Source organism: Gallinula chloropus (assembly GCF_964237585.1).
Source record: "Gallinula chloropus genome assembly, chromosome: 2".
Lineage (NCBI taxonomy): Eukaryota > Metazoa > Chordata > Aves > Gruiformes > Rallidae > Gallinula > Gallinula chloropus.
In genome coordinates, this window is record NC_140086.1 from 158739693 (window position 1) to 158756416 (window position 16724).

General features: G+C 42.8%; 1 protein-coding gene across 4 annotated transcripts in view; it reads right to left on the reverse strand.

Annotated features, from left to right (window-relative positions):
• CTDSPL (CTD small phosphatase like) overlaps window positions 1-16724 on the reverse strand; it is a 92053-nt gene that overhangs the window by 38070 nt on the left and 37259 nt on the right. For all 4 annotated transcript variants that reach the window (XM_084280489.1, XM_084280487.1, XM_084280488.1 and 1 more), the window contains exon 2: window positions 2820-2974. In XM_084280489.1, coding sequence (XP_084136615.1) covers window positions 2820-2974 — 155 coding nt within the window. The remainder of the gene's footprint in view (window positions 1-2819; window positions 2975-16724) is intronic.

Consider the following 16724-nt stretch of genomic DNA (forward strand, 5'->3'; position numbering starts at 1 on the left):
TTCAAACCTGCCTGGATGTGTTCCTCTGTAATTTAGTCTGGGTGATCCTGCTCTGGCAGGGGGGTTGGACTAGATGATGTTTCAAGGTCCCTTCTAACTCCTAACAGTCTGTGATTCTGTGAACTCACAGGGCCACAGTCAGATATCACCCATGATGTGATAAATAATTAGCAGCACATACAAAATCAGTAGCAGATTTTAAGTAAATGACCATTACTGAACAGCAGCTCAGCAGAATTCAAACTACTCTTAACCTGGCAGCTGGATCAACTTTATTTAAACAGGAGGGGAGTTTAAGCAGTGTGCTGTCAGGCTTTCTTCCTTTCTTAAACCAGGTAATTCTGTTACTCCTGGACATTTAATTTCCCCAGTTTAGAAACATTGTTGGATGTACTGGCCCCAGTTTACTGAGGACTTCAGATTCTAGGTAAGATGCTCAGCGTAACTCAATCAGGTCCAACCAGGCTGCAGAGCTGAAACCACAGCTCTCCTCGTAAAAAGCACTAGCCTGACAGCATAACGACACTCAAATATATCCGAGCCTTCAAGGGTGGTGTTCTTCCTTCAGAAAAGCCTCCTACTTACACTAACCATCTTAGCACTGAAGATAACAACTGTATATAAAAAGCCCTACAAAGCTTATTATCTTCAATATTGCATGTAGGGGAATCAACTTTTTCAAAGGGCAGACAATGGCAGGACAAGGGGGATGGACTAAAGCTAAAGGAGGGAAGGTTTGGATTAGATATTAGGGGGAAGTTCTTTACAGAGAGAGTGGTGAGGGGTTGGAACAGGCTGCCCAGATAGGTGGTGGATACCCCGTCCCTGGAGGTGTCCAAGGCCAGGTTGGATGGGGCCCTGGGCAACCTTGTGTAGATCCAGGCCTGGAGGTTGGTGGCTCTGTCTGTGTCAGGGGAGTTGGAACTCTGTGATCCTTGGGGTCCCTTCCAACCCAGATCGTTCTATGATTTTATGTAAAACAGATGCCACAGACTTATTTGCACTCTAGAACTATTCAAAAACTTGGGTACCAAACTTGGTTTCTTCTATGAACATCTCCACGCATCTGAGTGCATTTTGTTCTGAAGAAAACCCACTCTAATAATTCTGACTGTTTGCTCGGTGAGGCTGTTGCCTGGTCACACTATGGAGCCTGGGATTTGTGTCTTGGGCTGGTGTACAAGTATTGCACCACCACAAAACTGATCACTAAGGTAGCACAGAGAGAGGATGGGAACTTGGGTGAGCACACATGCAATCACTTGCTCAAGGCAGAAGATATATTTAGAAGGGAATTAATAATAATTTTACAAAATGCAATCTGAAAACTACTGCCTCCAGTCCATTTTAATTCATGCTTTCAATGGGGAAAAACCCTCTTTTTTAAACAAAAAATCTTTTTCTTTTGAATAAACTCTCATTTTCTCTCATTTATAACTTTGCTGGTAGCCTCACCTCTGTCTCCTTTGCATTCCCTAGCACAGCACAAGGGAAGTTTTACTACTTTCCCATTCCTTTTGTTTCTCAGGTGAACGTGCGCATACATGCTACACACCACTCAGCTCTCCCTTCTGCACATCCGGGCTAGATTTCCCCTTTTTCCCCTCAAAACATACCCTGGCTAGCAAAAGACATCTGAAAACACACACACAATCCCTCCTCTCAGCAGAGGAATTTTCAGTGCACTTTACATGAGCAGTTTCAGCATGAACTGTTGCAGTTCAGCCTTTACCTTCCCCCACAATTTTTCTTCGACTCAGGCACTTTATTTTCCTTCCCTCTCTCCCACTCCTCTGCTCTTTTCTCCTGAGCTTTTCAAAACTGAAATACAACCAGCAGAATTCAAATCCAAATAAAGTGGAATGGATGAGGTACATAAGAAAAGCATCAGATATGAAAAATTAGTGTGAAGAGCAGAAGGTTTGAGAACATAGAGATGTCTGGAGTTCTGCTGTTATTCCCCATCAGGGATACACTTATACTTGTAATCCTCTGAAGTCCTGGAAAAATGGGACTGGAATGGTCTTTTCATTAAGAGTCTAGAACCAGTGGAGTTTTGCAGAGTGCTGAAAAACAATGTGGTGTGGAAAAGATGGTGTTCCTGTATTTGCTACACTGAACTGAAACTCTCCAGTGAGATAATGCAAACCCTCACAGTGTTATCAGGTGTAAGAACAATATACACAGTCCCATTTGTGGTGTGATTTTATGAATACAACAAAGCAACGTAATTACTAGACCTCAATGAAAGTAACATGCTGCTCTTACAATGCTTTGAAGTGTTAGAAGGTTTTATCAATTAATTTGACTCATTAGGTAAACAAAACTTAATAACCTGGAAAAATGGCCAAAAGCTGGTACCTCTGCACTCAATTTGCATTAAATACAGGTGAACTGGTTTGAAAAAATATCCAGTTATGGTTGTCCACCTTTTGAAATGGTTTTATGTCACTGGAAGCCCTTTCAACAGACATTCAAAGGGGTTCCACCATGCTCTGGGGACAAATTTTAACCTTCCTGTAGTTGGGAAAGGGAACCAGCGCTAGAGACAACTCAGCATCTCAAGTTTTATGATGGGTCCACACGTTTTTAGTGTCTTACTCAAGTTTTAAATGTTGTTTGCTTATAAAAATATATAGTGCCACTACTTTTCATGGACAAATTAGTTTTAAATTTCAGCTGAACAGACAGCCAAACAATTCACCACTATTTTTTTTCTGTAACTCATATTTCCTATGACAGAAACCTACTAAGACAAACTTTAAGGAAAAGAGTTAAACAAAAGACCTATATGAAGCAAAATAAGATTAAATCCTGACCTTCTGAAGTCCTCCATTCTCCTCCACCAAAGGAGGAAGAGCACTGGTGCTGTTGGTAGATGGTGGTTCGACATTGTAGTCACGAAAGCAGCAGAATAAGGTGCTAAAGATACTTCGACTCCTCTGCTTCTTCAAGCTGATATTACATTGGGACACTAGGAAAAAAAACAATAAAAAGAGCAAAAATTAAATGTATGTTACACAGACCTAATTTTCCAGACTCAGAATGACTGAAAATGCAATGTTATTGTACCACAAGAATCACAGAATGCTTTGGGTTGAAAGGGACCTCAAAGATCATCCTATTCCAACCTCCTACCATGCACAGGGATGCCCTCACTAGACCAGGTTGCCCAGGTTGCCTCCATGGATGGGGCTTCCACAACCTCTCTGGGCAGCCTGTGCCAGGGCCTCACCACCCTCAAAGAATTGCTAACCTAAACTTGCCCTCTTTGAGCTTAAAGGCACTGCCCCTTATCCTATCACCACACTCCCCAGTGAACAGTCCCTCTCCCACTTTCCTGTAAGACCCTTTAAGTATTGCTATGCCACAATTAGGTCACCCTGGAGCCTTCTCTTCTCCAGGCTGAACAATCCCAATTCTCACAGCCTGTCTTCATAAGAGAGGTGCTCCAGCCCCTGATCATCTTTGTGGCCTCCTCTGGACTCACTCCAACAGCTCTACATCTTTCCTGTACTGGGGACCCCAGAGCTGGACACAGCACTGCAGGGGTAGTCTCACCAGAGCAGAGGGGCAGAATCCCCTCCCCAGACCTGCTGGCCATGCTGTTCTGGATGCAGCCCAGGACACAGTTGGCCTTCTGAGCTGCCAGCTCACACTGCTGGCTCATGTTGAGCTTGTCACTGATCAGCACCCCCAAATCCTTCTCCTCAGGGCTGCTCTCAATCCATTCTCCACCGAGCCTGTAGCCGTGCTCAGGATTGCGTCAACTCACATGAAGGACCTTGCAAGGTCCTTTCTAAGTTTTAGAACATCACCAAAATTCTCCATCATACTGAGACCCCCTTCCAGGAACCAACCCGAACCTCTGCATAGTCCAAGCTCTTGCCTTTCTAAGATGCTATTTTTATAGTTTTCCTAGAAAGATCCGGAGTAGATACTGTACATTATGTGCAGTAACTTTCCACTAAAATACATCTCTGGACTGAGAAAGCAAAAAAGACTGATGTAAACCAGAAGAGACACAATAAATGCCTACTGATGCCCAGGCATATCTTCTAGCCAAATACACGACTGTGTGTGGAACATTTGAACTCTTGCAAGGGCCAGAAAAAAATTTGTGAGGTTTCTGAATTTCCTCTGTTCCTCTTTGACAGGGATGCTGGAGGACAGAAGAGACAGTGCAGAGGCAACACTGGCTGTGGGAACTAGCCTGGAGATGGTGTTATTAAATTACAAAAAAGGTCGGGACTTCTGTTTAACTCACTTTTTGGTCCAAAAGGATTAAAGAAAAAAAAAAATCCAAGAAAAGCCCAAAAAACCCCAAAAACCTACATACAGCTCAATGAAAGCAGGTACAGTGTTTTTATAGACCAAAAGCCATAGCTAAAAGCAACAGTTTGCAGAAATGTACTGTAGACATCTAGTCACTTCCCTAAGATTCACGGTCCTGACAATAGATCTTCAACACACATTAGTAAAATAATATATATATATTTAAAAAAAATAATTGAGAACAATTTTTAGCCTATTTTAATAATACTTGATTTGACCCCAAATATTTTAAAGCTCCCTTGGTAGCTGGAAGTATCTGTTTCCTACGCCAGAGCTCAACACCTGCCAGATTTCTCTCTCTTCTAGGGCAGGGACACCCTTGTCATCCAGGGTCTTTCTTTGATGCTCATCTATCCTGCTGCACCATACGGCACCAGATGCAATCCACAGGCAACTTGTTAGCATGGCAGGGGGACACAACGAGACACAACTGTGTCACACATCTCTGAAGTAACCATTGCCCTGAGCGCTGTGTAAATCCGAGCACCGAGCAGCAGCAGCGCTGCTCTGCCCCCTCTGCTGTACTGCTTTACATTAGCCAGGACCAACTTGCCCTCTCCATTAGGCAGAGGAGTATCTTAGATTACAGAGATTAACAGCTTCTTTTTCAGAGTCAACAAATGATTTCATGTAAAGTACATGCAGACAAGCCCCAACAAGTTATTTATTATTAATTTTTTTTCACAGCTATTCATGTCTTAAAGTCACAAAGTTTAAAAGTTGGATTACACTAGGAATAAAAAGGATGCCAAGGAAGTTGTAGCATCAAGCAAATAAATTGTGACCTATACAGCACATCATTTATTTGCATTTTTGCATTAGAAAGTAGTAAACGCTCCCCCATCCCAGCATCAGCAGGTCTTAATAAGTCCCACTACACTTCAACATAGAATTCCCCATCTTCATCTTTCCTCCTTTCTGAAATTACTAGGCAACTGCCACATACATCTACCTTCCTCCTGATATTACAAACATATCAAGTGTAATCAAGGCAATGGCAATACAAATAGTACAATTATTACTATATGGAAAGAATTTCAGTGGGAGAAGAGCTTTGTATGAATTAGAGCACATCTCCCCAGGAAGAATTAAGAGACAGCATGCTCTGAAGTCAGAAGGTTAGCAGGTGCAAGCAAGACAAGAAAGCCTCACAGTGCAGGTTTTGAGTGAACTTTCAAGTACTCCCTGAAAATATAAGCAAAATCTTCTGATTTTGTAAAGCCAGCAGAAGTTAGATGCCAGTATTGTTTCCTCTCAAAGCACCTACAAGGCGTCCACCAGGTCCTACAGCAATTTTCTGTTCTCCATACAGTATGTATTTCCATATGCAGCCCACTGCATCCTGGGCTGCATCACCAGAATTGTGGCCAGCATATCAAGAGAGAGGATTCTGCCCCTGTGCTCCGCTCCAGTGAGACCTCACCTGGAATGCTGTGTCTAGCTTTGAAGCCCTCAAAACAAGAATGACGTGGAGCTGTTGGAGTGTGTCCAGAGAAGGGCCACAAAAATGATCAAAAGGCCAGAGCACCTCTCCTACAAAGACAGATGGAGAAGAGAAGGCTCTGGGGGGGCCTTATGGAGGCCTTCCAATCCTGGAAATGTGCCTATAGGAAAGCTGGGAAAGAACTGTTCACAAGGGCATGGAGTGATAGGACAAGGGGTGATGGTTTTAAACTAGAAAAGGGGAGATTTAGGTTGGATATTAGAAAAAATTCTTCAATGTAAGAGTGGTGGATCACTGCAATAGGTTGCCCAGAGAGGTGGTAGAGGCCCCATCCCTGGAGATATTCAAGGTCAGGCTTGATGGGGCCTCTGAGTGACCTGATCTAGTGAAGATGTCCCTGCTCACTGCAGGGGGTTGGACTAGATGCCTCTTTTAGAGATCCCTTCCAACCTAACACATTCTATGATTCTGTATTTGCTGGAATATCCTTTTGCCTTAAGGGAGTGAGCAATGGTCAAGTTCAGTTTTTCATTGCTATAAGAGAAAACTGTACCCATATCAAAAACCTAAATGGGTTTTATAAATATTCACCATTTTAAAAGTCAGAATTGTGCCAAGATTTGCGGGTCCCTGTGTGTTTAAGGAACTGTTCCATTACTTTAAAGACACCAGGAAACTGAAACCAACCCAAAACCTGTTTCTCAATGCTCCAGCTCAACAGAAAACATGTAGAACTCTCACCACTGGTGGCACATGGTACAGTATAAAAGGCTCACTCTCAAAACGTCACATACTGTTTGCAACAAATCTGCAGAAACATGCCCTTCAGAACTGCCCAAGGCATGCAGCTAGGAAGGGCTTTTTCAAAACACCCCTCAAGAAAACTTGTATTGCAAGCACAAACAAGTTTGTTGCAATATCACCCAGGCAAAGGACCTTAAACACTGAAACACGCTGAAATTCCAACGGGGAACACAATGATGGGTGTCCTGTTCCCTACCACCAGCACCACAGAAACTTTCCTAGTAATTTGTACTTTCTTTTCAGCCTCTAATTCAAAAATATGACAGCAAATAATCAAACTGTAATGCTTCAAATAGAAAAACTCTTAAACGGCGTTTATCATAAGCATAAGAAATGAGGCAGAGTCTTTGGGAGGTTACTGAATGCAAACAGTGTGCAGGGCAAAAATGTACCCAAACCACATCATGTTCATCCCCAAAACACTACAAGAAAGACATTGAGGCCCTGGAACGTGTCCAGAGAAGGGCAGTGAAGCTGGTGAAGGGTCTGGAACACAAGTCTTATGAGGAGCAGCTGAGGGAACTGGGACTGTTAAACCTGGAGAATATGCTCAGGGGAGACCTTATTGCTCACTACAGCTACCTGAAGGGAGGTTGTGGTGAGCTGGGGGTCAGCCACTTCTCACAGATAACTAGTGACAGGACAAGAGGGAATGGCTGCAGGTTGTGCCAGGGAGGTTCAGGTTAGAAATGAGGAGAAATTTCTTCTCAGAAAGAGTGGTTGGGCATTGGAACGGGCTGCCCAGGCAGGTGGTGGAGCCACCGTCCCTCCGGGTGTTTAAGGAAAGGTTGGATGAGATATTTAGGGACATGGTTTAGTGAGTCATACAGTTGGTAGGGGGACAGTGGGACTAGATGATCTAGGAGGTCTTTTCCAACCTTAATGATTCTGTGATCAGACCTCGGACGGTTCAGACAGGCAAAGAGCTGTATTCCCAGATTACAGCACGATTTCACAAATTTTCAAATGAAATTCTACCCAGTAACAACGACAGCGTTTAATGGAGAGGCGCAAAAGCAGGGATGCTGCATGGGTTCCAATGGTTATGGCTTTATAAGTATGTGTGGCCAAGAGATGCTTGAACACCTCATCTCTAGTGACTCCTATGATCCATTTGTATCTCGCTGCTCTGAGTTACTGTCCATGGCAAGCCTTCCCATCAGGCATGAACTACAGCAACACTTTTAACTTCAGGAATTCCTAACAGCCCCAGAGGCACGGCAGATCAGCAGGAACAGCAGAACCACTCAGGAACTAACACTTCTCTCTTTTCTACAGAGAGGACTGAAGAAGGTGTTGAATAAACAGCCTGTATGAACGCTCCAAAATCTCAGATGAAAGCTCCTGATCGGTCCAAATCATTTACCAATTCCTGTTTTCCTTCATCAAATGACACATTTCAAGAGGCCACTCATGTTTGCTTAGTGAAATATTTGTTCCTGGAAAAAATATCCCTTCATGTCATTTTTAATCTTGACAATTCACAATACCATGGTGTCTAATCAGCCTTTCCACTAATTTAGCAGTTAGTTTAAAGATATCTAGGTTTTTTAGCAACACACTACAGAGTCATATTATGGTTTACCATAGGACAGGAAAGGTTGGACTTGATGATCTTAAAGGTCTTTTCCAACCTTGTGATTCTGATTCTCTGTGTGTGAGGCTCTACCGTACCTGTGGCAGGGGGGTTGGAGCTCTATGATCCTTGGGGTCCCTTCCAACCCATGCCATTCTATGGTTCTGTGATTAATAAACCATAATTTTGGATGCAGTAAGGACCACAGGTTCTCAAGTGGCTTTACATGCCATGCAGTACCTACACACACAGGTACTGCACACGTAGAAGAGATCAGCACTATCTCTCATTTTGAGCTGCTATGACACATTGTCCATCCCAGGACACAGTTTCTCCTTCCTTGGATACATTGGACCACACACAATAGGTGTGCTGCTCGCTAGGTTTGCTCTTCTTTGAGACAGTGACAGCACATACAGGTAACAGCTGTAACTCTGAAGGTGTAAAGAAGCATTAACATCAGACCACTACCATCCATTTAGGTAGCTGGGTTGCCAGCAAATTTTAGAGACAAAACCCGCAGAGGATGAAACCCAGCGTTCCATAAAAGCCTCCAGGTAAGACCAGGCAGCAATGCCATGGGGTGGTAAAAATGACCTAAACCTCATGTCTTTTGGGAGTTACAACCTTGATTTCTGGAACTGATTTCCCACAGCATCCACAGAAGCATTATTCTCATTAACTCTATCACCACTGAACACCGAAGACAACTTTAAGTGACCTTTTACCATCTCCAACGCTGCATGCCAAGCACTCTAATAACACTGTACCAAAAACAGCCAGGGAAAACAATTCCACAGTGTGACAGCAAGTTATCTGTGAAAGCAGAGAAGCCCATAACCAGCAGGTACCTGCAGAACAGCTGAAGAAGGAACACCACAAGAATGGAGTGATGCTCCATCCCAGGTGCATGGTAACTGTGGCTTAAGGACTTCCTTACCTAAAGACTGTGCACTGAACCGTCCTCAACTGATTCCTCTTTTGTGACTTTGTCTCGTCGTGTTCTGAACCTACTCCAAATTTTAGTGTCCAGGGCAAGAAGGTCCACAAAAGCTTAGCCATTTCCTAACTCCATCCCTCCTTGTTTCTTATCTTTCCACCTTCTCCAATTCACCTTTTTGAGCTGGAGGAGGGGAGATTAGAATCACACACAATATCCAGGATGGAAGGAAAGAGCACCATGAATTTATACGCCCACACAATGCTTTGTTCTCTTACTTTTCTAATAATTCCTATTATCTTGTTTGTGTCTTACAACAAGCAAGCATTGAGCTAATGTGATTTTTTCAGACCTTACTGTAACACTGAGAGCTCCTCGTTAGTAGATATTTCAGGCATCACTGCAAAACCAAGTCAAGAATTCTTATCTCTTCCCATGCAGAAAACATCACGTGTATCTACACTTAATTTCACCTGCTATTTTAGAGGCCAGTCTTCCTACAAGTCATAAGTTTTAATTCTATATACAGATGCACATACATGCACACACATTCATATACCTGTACAAATAAATAGACACACACACACAAACCCTTTCCCTTACAGCTTTTGTAACCTTATTTTCTTATTCCCATTTCCATATAGACTGCATAGATCATAGAATACAAGATTTCAGACTACACTGAAAATTAAGGCTACACAGATCCCTGTGTAACGTCTTCCCCAGGGACTTCCTGGAAGTTTCAAGAGCCTTCAAGCAAAGAACTCTGTCAAATTACCTGAATTTCTAAAAGATTATTTGCAGACAGGGTCAGGACCAGGAACACAGCTCTCCCTGCCAAGAGGGAAGTCCCTCTGGTCCAGATATCCCCTGATTTGAAAGTGCAAAGTCTCACTTTCCAGATGCTCTCCTGTACTACTTCTAATGACAAGCCTCACTTCTTGTAACCCCTGTTGCTACTCGCTGCTTGTTATGTAATTGTAAGATAATACTTGAATTGCCTGAAAGTTTCTGGAAGTCAGAGATGGTCCACAGAACTCTGATTATCGAGGTCTTCTGGCAAGTCCTAGCGAACCCATAGCATTACTAAGCCTGGGCAGGGGTTCAAGGAAAGATGAAGGCAACTTTTAAAGTGAATTACTGCAATCACATAAGCTTAAATGGAAGATATGCAACCTTACTGGGTGGTTAAACAAAGAGAACAGGAAGAAAAAAAAAACCCAAACCCAAATCCTAAATATTCCAAAGAAATCTTACCATAGAAATAAGTACAAAAGCATGCTAATAAAAGTGATCTACAGCATGTTCTCAAACCTCCTTTCACTCAAACCATCCTTCCAAGGCAGAAGCACTGTGCTGCTACTCTCCCACCAGACAATTCCAGCCGCAGCCCAAGTTACAGAGTAAGGAAAAAGCTTTTCTCTTATCCACTGTATTCTAACAAAGTTTATTTGCGGGCTTCTCCCATTAAATTTTGCTGTACTCATGTGAAATTACAAAGCCAAGCAGTTGCGCAGCCGTTGTACACTAAACCCCTCTTGCTGCTGCTGCAGAGACTGATCACAGGCTCCTAATCCAGCCCATCCCTCCACAGCACACGAGTGAGCTAATTACTGCTGAGTTTTTCCTAATTAAATGAACGCAATAGCCAGTCCTCTCGAACAATATAAACTCAGTAATGAAGAGACTTTCCGTGCGCTCACAGATGAACTTGCTAAATGCCATAAAAAGAACATCTGTGTATCGTGAGCTCTGGGCTAACGAGTTTGTTTGTAATACCACATGGGAAGATGCAAGTCAGAATAAAGTGGTATTAAACAAAAGCTTTCTTCAAAAGGAAGCCGGTTCAAAATATATACATGATTAGAGACACATTATTTCTTCATCTTCCGAAAAAGCTGCATTTGGTCTTACTAGAAAAGTTTCATTTTTCTACATGAGTGAAGTTACAAACAGTTAAGAAGCCCAAAATGGGCAATTTTGCATACCCAGCTCCTATTTTTGTGATGTATTGACCAGGATAGAAATTATTCTACAATCCCTGATGCCAGACCTACACGTGATCACAGAATCACAGAATGTGTAAGGCTAGAAGGGACCTTTAGAGGTCATCTAGTCCAACCTCCCTGCAGTAAGCAGGGACATCTTCACTAGATCAGGTCGCTCAGAGCCCCATCAAGCCTGACCTTGAATATCTCCAGGGATGTGGCCTCCACTACCTCTCTGGGCAACGTATTCCAGTGATCTACCACCTTGAAAGTGGTAATGAAATCACATTATAAACTCCATCCCACTCCCTGCTTTGGTAGCAAGAAGGAATCAGCTATCAGCATTCAGAAGAGAATGACAAGGAGTGAAGCAGATTTCATGGGTATCTTCTTAACTCTAGTTAACTTAGGTTTTAAATGCCATTTGAGGGTTTATCATTGAAAGGTTTAATCGTCCATGTGAGCTTAGCCTAAAACAAAGCAACAACAGGACCGTCACATACGTAGAACAACCACCCATGACTGGTTTAGCCCAAGCAAATTGCTCTGTTTATATTAGGCATGACGTAGCCCAGAATTATCTTCCTTTCAACTGAAGCAGGCAACCTCTCTTTCCCACCAGACATAATTAAACAAACTTAAGATTTTGATTTTTCCATTGAAACTACTTCTTGGAAGGGAGGGATCCCAGGCTAGTTTAGTAAAAGAAAAAAAAAAAAAACCCTTCCAAAACATTTAACTTCCTTCCCACCAAACCCTTTCCCATGCATGGCATTAGCAGCCTGCTCTGGAATGGAGCTGGTCCCATGGCTGGGGGCCAAGAAATAAAACCTTAAACACGTAAGACAGGTGTGGATGTGGGGGACAAATAACCAAGTAACTTATTTTTACTTTCGCAATAATGTCTTCTTTATCTCACTTTGATCTATTTTAAGTAGGTCACTGCACTTGGATTTGGAAAAAAGGTCAACGTTTTATGGACTTTTAGGAATTTTTAGGAAAGCTGAATGTGCCTCTTATTAACCCATTCCATGATGTGTTGGAAAGCAAGCTCAGAACCTGCATGTGCACCTGTACGTGAAGATCAAATGGTTGCAAAAGAACATCTTATCTCATTCAAAGAGAAGTTATCTGGTGGGTATCGCAACACTACAGTTTGCTTTCCATACCTGTGAAAGGCCTATGAAAATACACTTTCACACAGTACCTAGGACAAAAGGAGAAAAATCATCAGGATGAATGTTAATTCAAGCCAGATGAAGCTGTACAGGATAAAAAAAGACCTCTACCTAACCACACAAAGCTTTGGAAACATTTCTGTCGCAGCAGCAACAAAACAACTCCTTTTGCCCTACATAAAGGATTTATAACAGTCCTCAAATCTGGGTGGATTAAATACCTGCTGTTGGTTATCAGATGCTCATTTTCTAAGGATCAAAAGCAGTGAAATTCTGAAGTCATTTTCACATTACAAGGCCGAGAATTCAGCACTGCTGACTCTGTACAAGGCTGTGATGCACCATGAGATATCCCCAGTCAATGTTACTAACAGCAGCTGTACACAGAAGCCTCTTAACTGACAAGGAGGGATAAGAAACCACAAAAAGGCTCAAAACAGCACAAAAACCTGAGGGATCCCAAGGGAAATTCCAATCCCGTTAAAGCAGTTGGTACAGTCTGCGCAGTGGGGTTTGGTTGGACATCTGCACATACTACGCTATAAGCTTAATATCATGTGCTTCAGCTTCTCCTACAAGCCATGATTTAAACACCTATGCTGCCTTGCAGTGATGCACTATTCAGAAAGTTACTACTTAGAAGGTAACAACCTTAGAAGGCTGCTACTAGGAAATACTATGTTAAACGAAAAACATCTGTCAGAACCCAACTCCCTGCATTTATTCAGCTCAAGGACTGAAGGCAGATCCGCTGCTTCCACATTTCATAATGAAGCTGGAAAGTTAAAACCTGTTTTAACAACGTAATTAACCCTCTGAACTATGTTCTGAAATACCTTCAAGTTCAAATTAAACAGCGTGGATTTGGGCCGCCTCCTTTCCTGTTGCAGTGCTTGACAAGCTAAGAGGGCTACACTGAGACCACTTCCAATTTCAAGAAGCAGCACATGTAGATCTGTATCTCCAAAGGACCGAAAAGTAGGTCTCCTTGGGATCCAGGAAGGAACTAATTAACACTCAGCACTTTCATTTTTGTGCCTTTATCATTCGCCACTGGAACAGCCAGGGACAGAAAAGGGATGAGAATAGAAATGAGAAGTTAGGAGATGTCCACCTCCAGTAACTCCCCCAGCAAGACGAGCCAGAGAGCTGCTGTACCTCTGCCTTCTATATAAACTGGACAGCATTTAAACAGGAATGAATGTGCCCACCCAGCCTTGCCTGAGCTCTCTGCTGAGCCAGAGACAAGCCTGAGCCGTGCTGGGTACCTGTTCTGTGCTGGCATCTCTCCCCTGGCTCAGCACATGGCACCCTGTGAGAGAGCATCAAAGACCAATGGCCTGTAACGGGGTGCCCTGGTCTTCAGGGGTTCCCTGATCTTCAGGGGTGCCCTGCACTTGCTTCCTTTTCACCAAGTAGCTGCTGGATGCATAAAAAAAGCCACTAACAAGGACATAAACCTTCTTTTTTTTCACATGCACACAGAGAGTTCAGTCGAACCTTGCCCCAGTATTTTGAGAAGAGTCATAGAACTTCATGTATTCCAAAGGAACACAAAGGTATGAAATCTCCAAAACATACACCTGCTTAAAAGAAATTCAATAAAATTAGGAAATAAATAACTAGCCACACCTCATAAAGTCCCTCTTCCATCAATCAGCTGGTAGTCTGAAATGGTAACAGAGCTGCCAACATGCACAAATGAGTTAAAAAGAAAAGATAAAAATTAAAAGGAGAGAAATCTCATGCACTCAAGGTAAGGTTTGGGCACTGAGGATTACTTACCATGTGCAGGCAGAAGTGACCAAACTCAAAGGGGTTTGTTTGGGTTTTTTTTGTGTTTTCCTAACCTAAAATATTTCACTTCTGAATTACAAGCCACGCAAGGAAAAGCAGCAATATTTCAAAACAGTTCAAGGGCAAAATAAACCACAGCAGAGAACACAAAAGTAGCTCCAGTACCAAAAGTTTTACGACTGTTTTTAACTGGATGGAAAATGAAGTTTACTGAACTACTCAGACAACGTTAGGGAGATGTAGCGTGCTACAAAATAGACATAACTTTTTGGAGGGACATTAGGGAACCATCTCTCTGCACCTACAGCACTCCAAGTTTAATGTTGTTTCTGCTACAGTAATCTATAAACAGCATAGAAGCTGTTCCCAAGAAACTGAAACATTTAAAACACCATGAAGATGCACTTAAAAATATACATATATTTGGGGGGGAAAGGGGGGGAACCAAAAGAATTAAAAAACCCTGAAGCACTGCAGAAGTTGCAGCATTTCTTTGTTGTTTGAGCAATGCCTGAGCTGCTGGATCTGGAGATTTTCCCAGCGCCGAGGTTTGGAGCGGCAGTTGAACAGGAAATACTGCGCAGTCTGTGCATGCATTACATTCCTGTCCCGCCCCGAGCAGGGCAGCCAACAAACAAACCTTTCTTCTAGTAAAAGAGGAAAAAAAAAAAAGTAAAAAGAAAAAAAGAAAAAAAAAAAGAGTCAGACTGCACAAAGTTCACCAGCAGATGCAGCCTGTGAATCCAACCCGGCCTTTTCTGCCTCTAGAAAGAATTCGATGCGTTTGCAGTGTTGGTGTAACGTCAGGGTTTTGTGAAGCTGGATCAGCAAAGATCTGGAAGGGTTTAAAGATGCAGAATTTGCAGTGCTGAGCTGCTGTAGGGTGCTGCGAGCGAGCAGTAATTACTGGGTTTGTTTTAAGGAGGTTTCGCCAATTTGCAACTACGCTGTGACAGTCAGTCAGAACAGCCAATCTTTTTGTACAGCAAAAAAAAAAGACACCTTTTTTTTTTTAAAAAAAAGGGAATTGTTTTAGTTCAATTTAATTTTATGTGCAGCACTAATGACCAAGGGCTCCATATTTGCCTTCACCCATAAAGTACCAGAGTCAGTAACCAGAACGTGTGTTCTCAACTCTTTTGAATTGCTCCCAGGTTGGCCTCTTAAACGCTGGAAGATATTTAATAATAATTTGTTAAATACTTGGGAGGGAAGGCAGAGGAGATGGAAACAAATGGAAACATGAGCACAGCGCATGGGGTCAGAACGGAGCTATCTGGGAGTTTGTTAGTCATGGCTGATACCCTCTGGCATCGGAAGAGGATTAGAGTCAGAACGGCACTGAAGCGAATGTAAACAAGTGTGTGTTTATAGAGCAAAAGTATGTACAGTATCCCATCGGCGCTGCCTTGGACCGTGCTCCCATGGAACGTGGGAGGAAAGGCAGAGAAGAGCAGCTCACCCAACGCCGGGCAGCCAGCGCACAGGAAAAGCGGACAGAGGCGAGCAACACACCCCAAGCAGTCAATGGGCTTCCCAAACATTAATTCAAAGCTGATATAATGATTAAAACCCCCCCTCAAACCCATCTTTGAACCAGTGGTGGTTAAACAGAAAAAGAGTGGAAAATAAGCTGAAGAACAGCACTTTTGCAGAGCAGGGGGTTTTTCTTCTCACATGTGGTATGAACGGATGGACAGATGGACACCCGCGCATGGCACAGACACACAGGGCCTCTGCAAGCCCAGCCTGCATGCTCCTGAAGAAGCTACACCATGAAATCCATATCAAGCAACCAAAGAGCACGTTTTACCCAATCAAGTCATTTTTCAAGTCAAAGCGTGATCCAAACTCAAAGCAGATCACAGGCACCATACCTGTGATCAGCTCATTTCCTTATCAAGCTCATTCAGTTTAATTAATAGGTGTTTAGGATTTTTTTTTTCCTCCTCCCTGTGACCCAATTCACAACCTGAGGTCTGACTCTAAAAATGAAGCTGAATTTCTTTCTGCTCCAACCAGGTTGGCTCAAACACAGGTGACAGGTTTTGCTGTTCTCTTTGTGACTTAAAAAGTAGAACAAGTGGTTCACCAAACCCAAAGAAATTACTCTACTCTCTTTCCCCTCAAAAATATTACACCTCCAACCAAAGCCTTACCAAAACCTCACTCCTCAGGGTAAACTTAATTTATTTTACTAAATATAACTGTAAGATACTCCCATTGAGACACCAACACTCCCAAATGCACTTTTTGCTACAAATACTTCAGCAGGACATCAAATCTAGAAGTATCAGGCTATTTTTGCCCTTTTTCATCTATTTCCTAGGATATGTTAGCTCTTCTCTAACAGATTCACCATGCAAAAATGCTGTCTAAAGGGTCCTCCCTTGCGAGGAAAAGTTTTGCTTCTCCATTTTGCCCTATGAATTTTTCATTCACTCCCTGGGGATATTTTGGGACAGGCTACAATTCTCATTCCTGCCAGGAAAACCGCTCATGCCAAGTTCGCTCCCCAGAAGATACAGCCCTAACAGTACAGATTGAACTAGGATGCCTGTTATTTTTTGAGGCTCCTTTGATGCCTCTTTCCAATTACCACTTATTTCTCCCAGCCCATCGCTGTTCTGTGGACACCAAGTGCAGTTCTCATAAAACATTC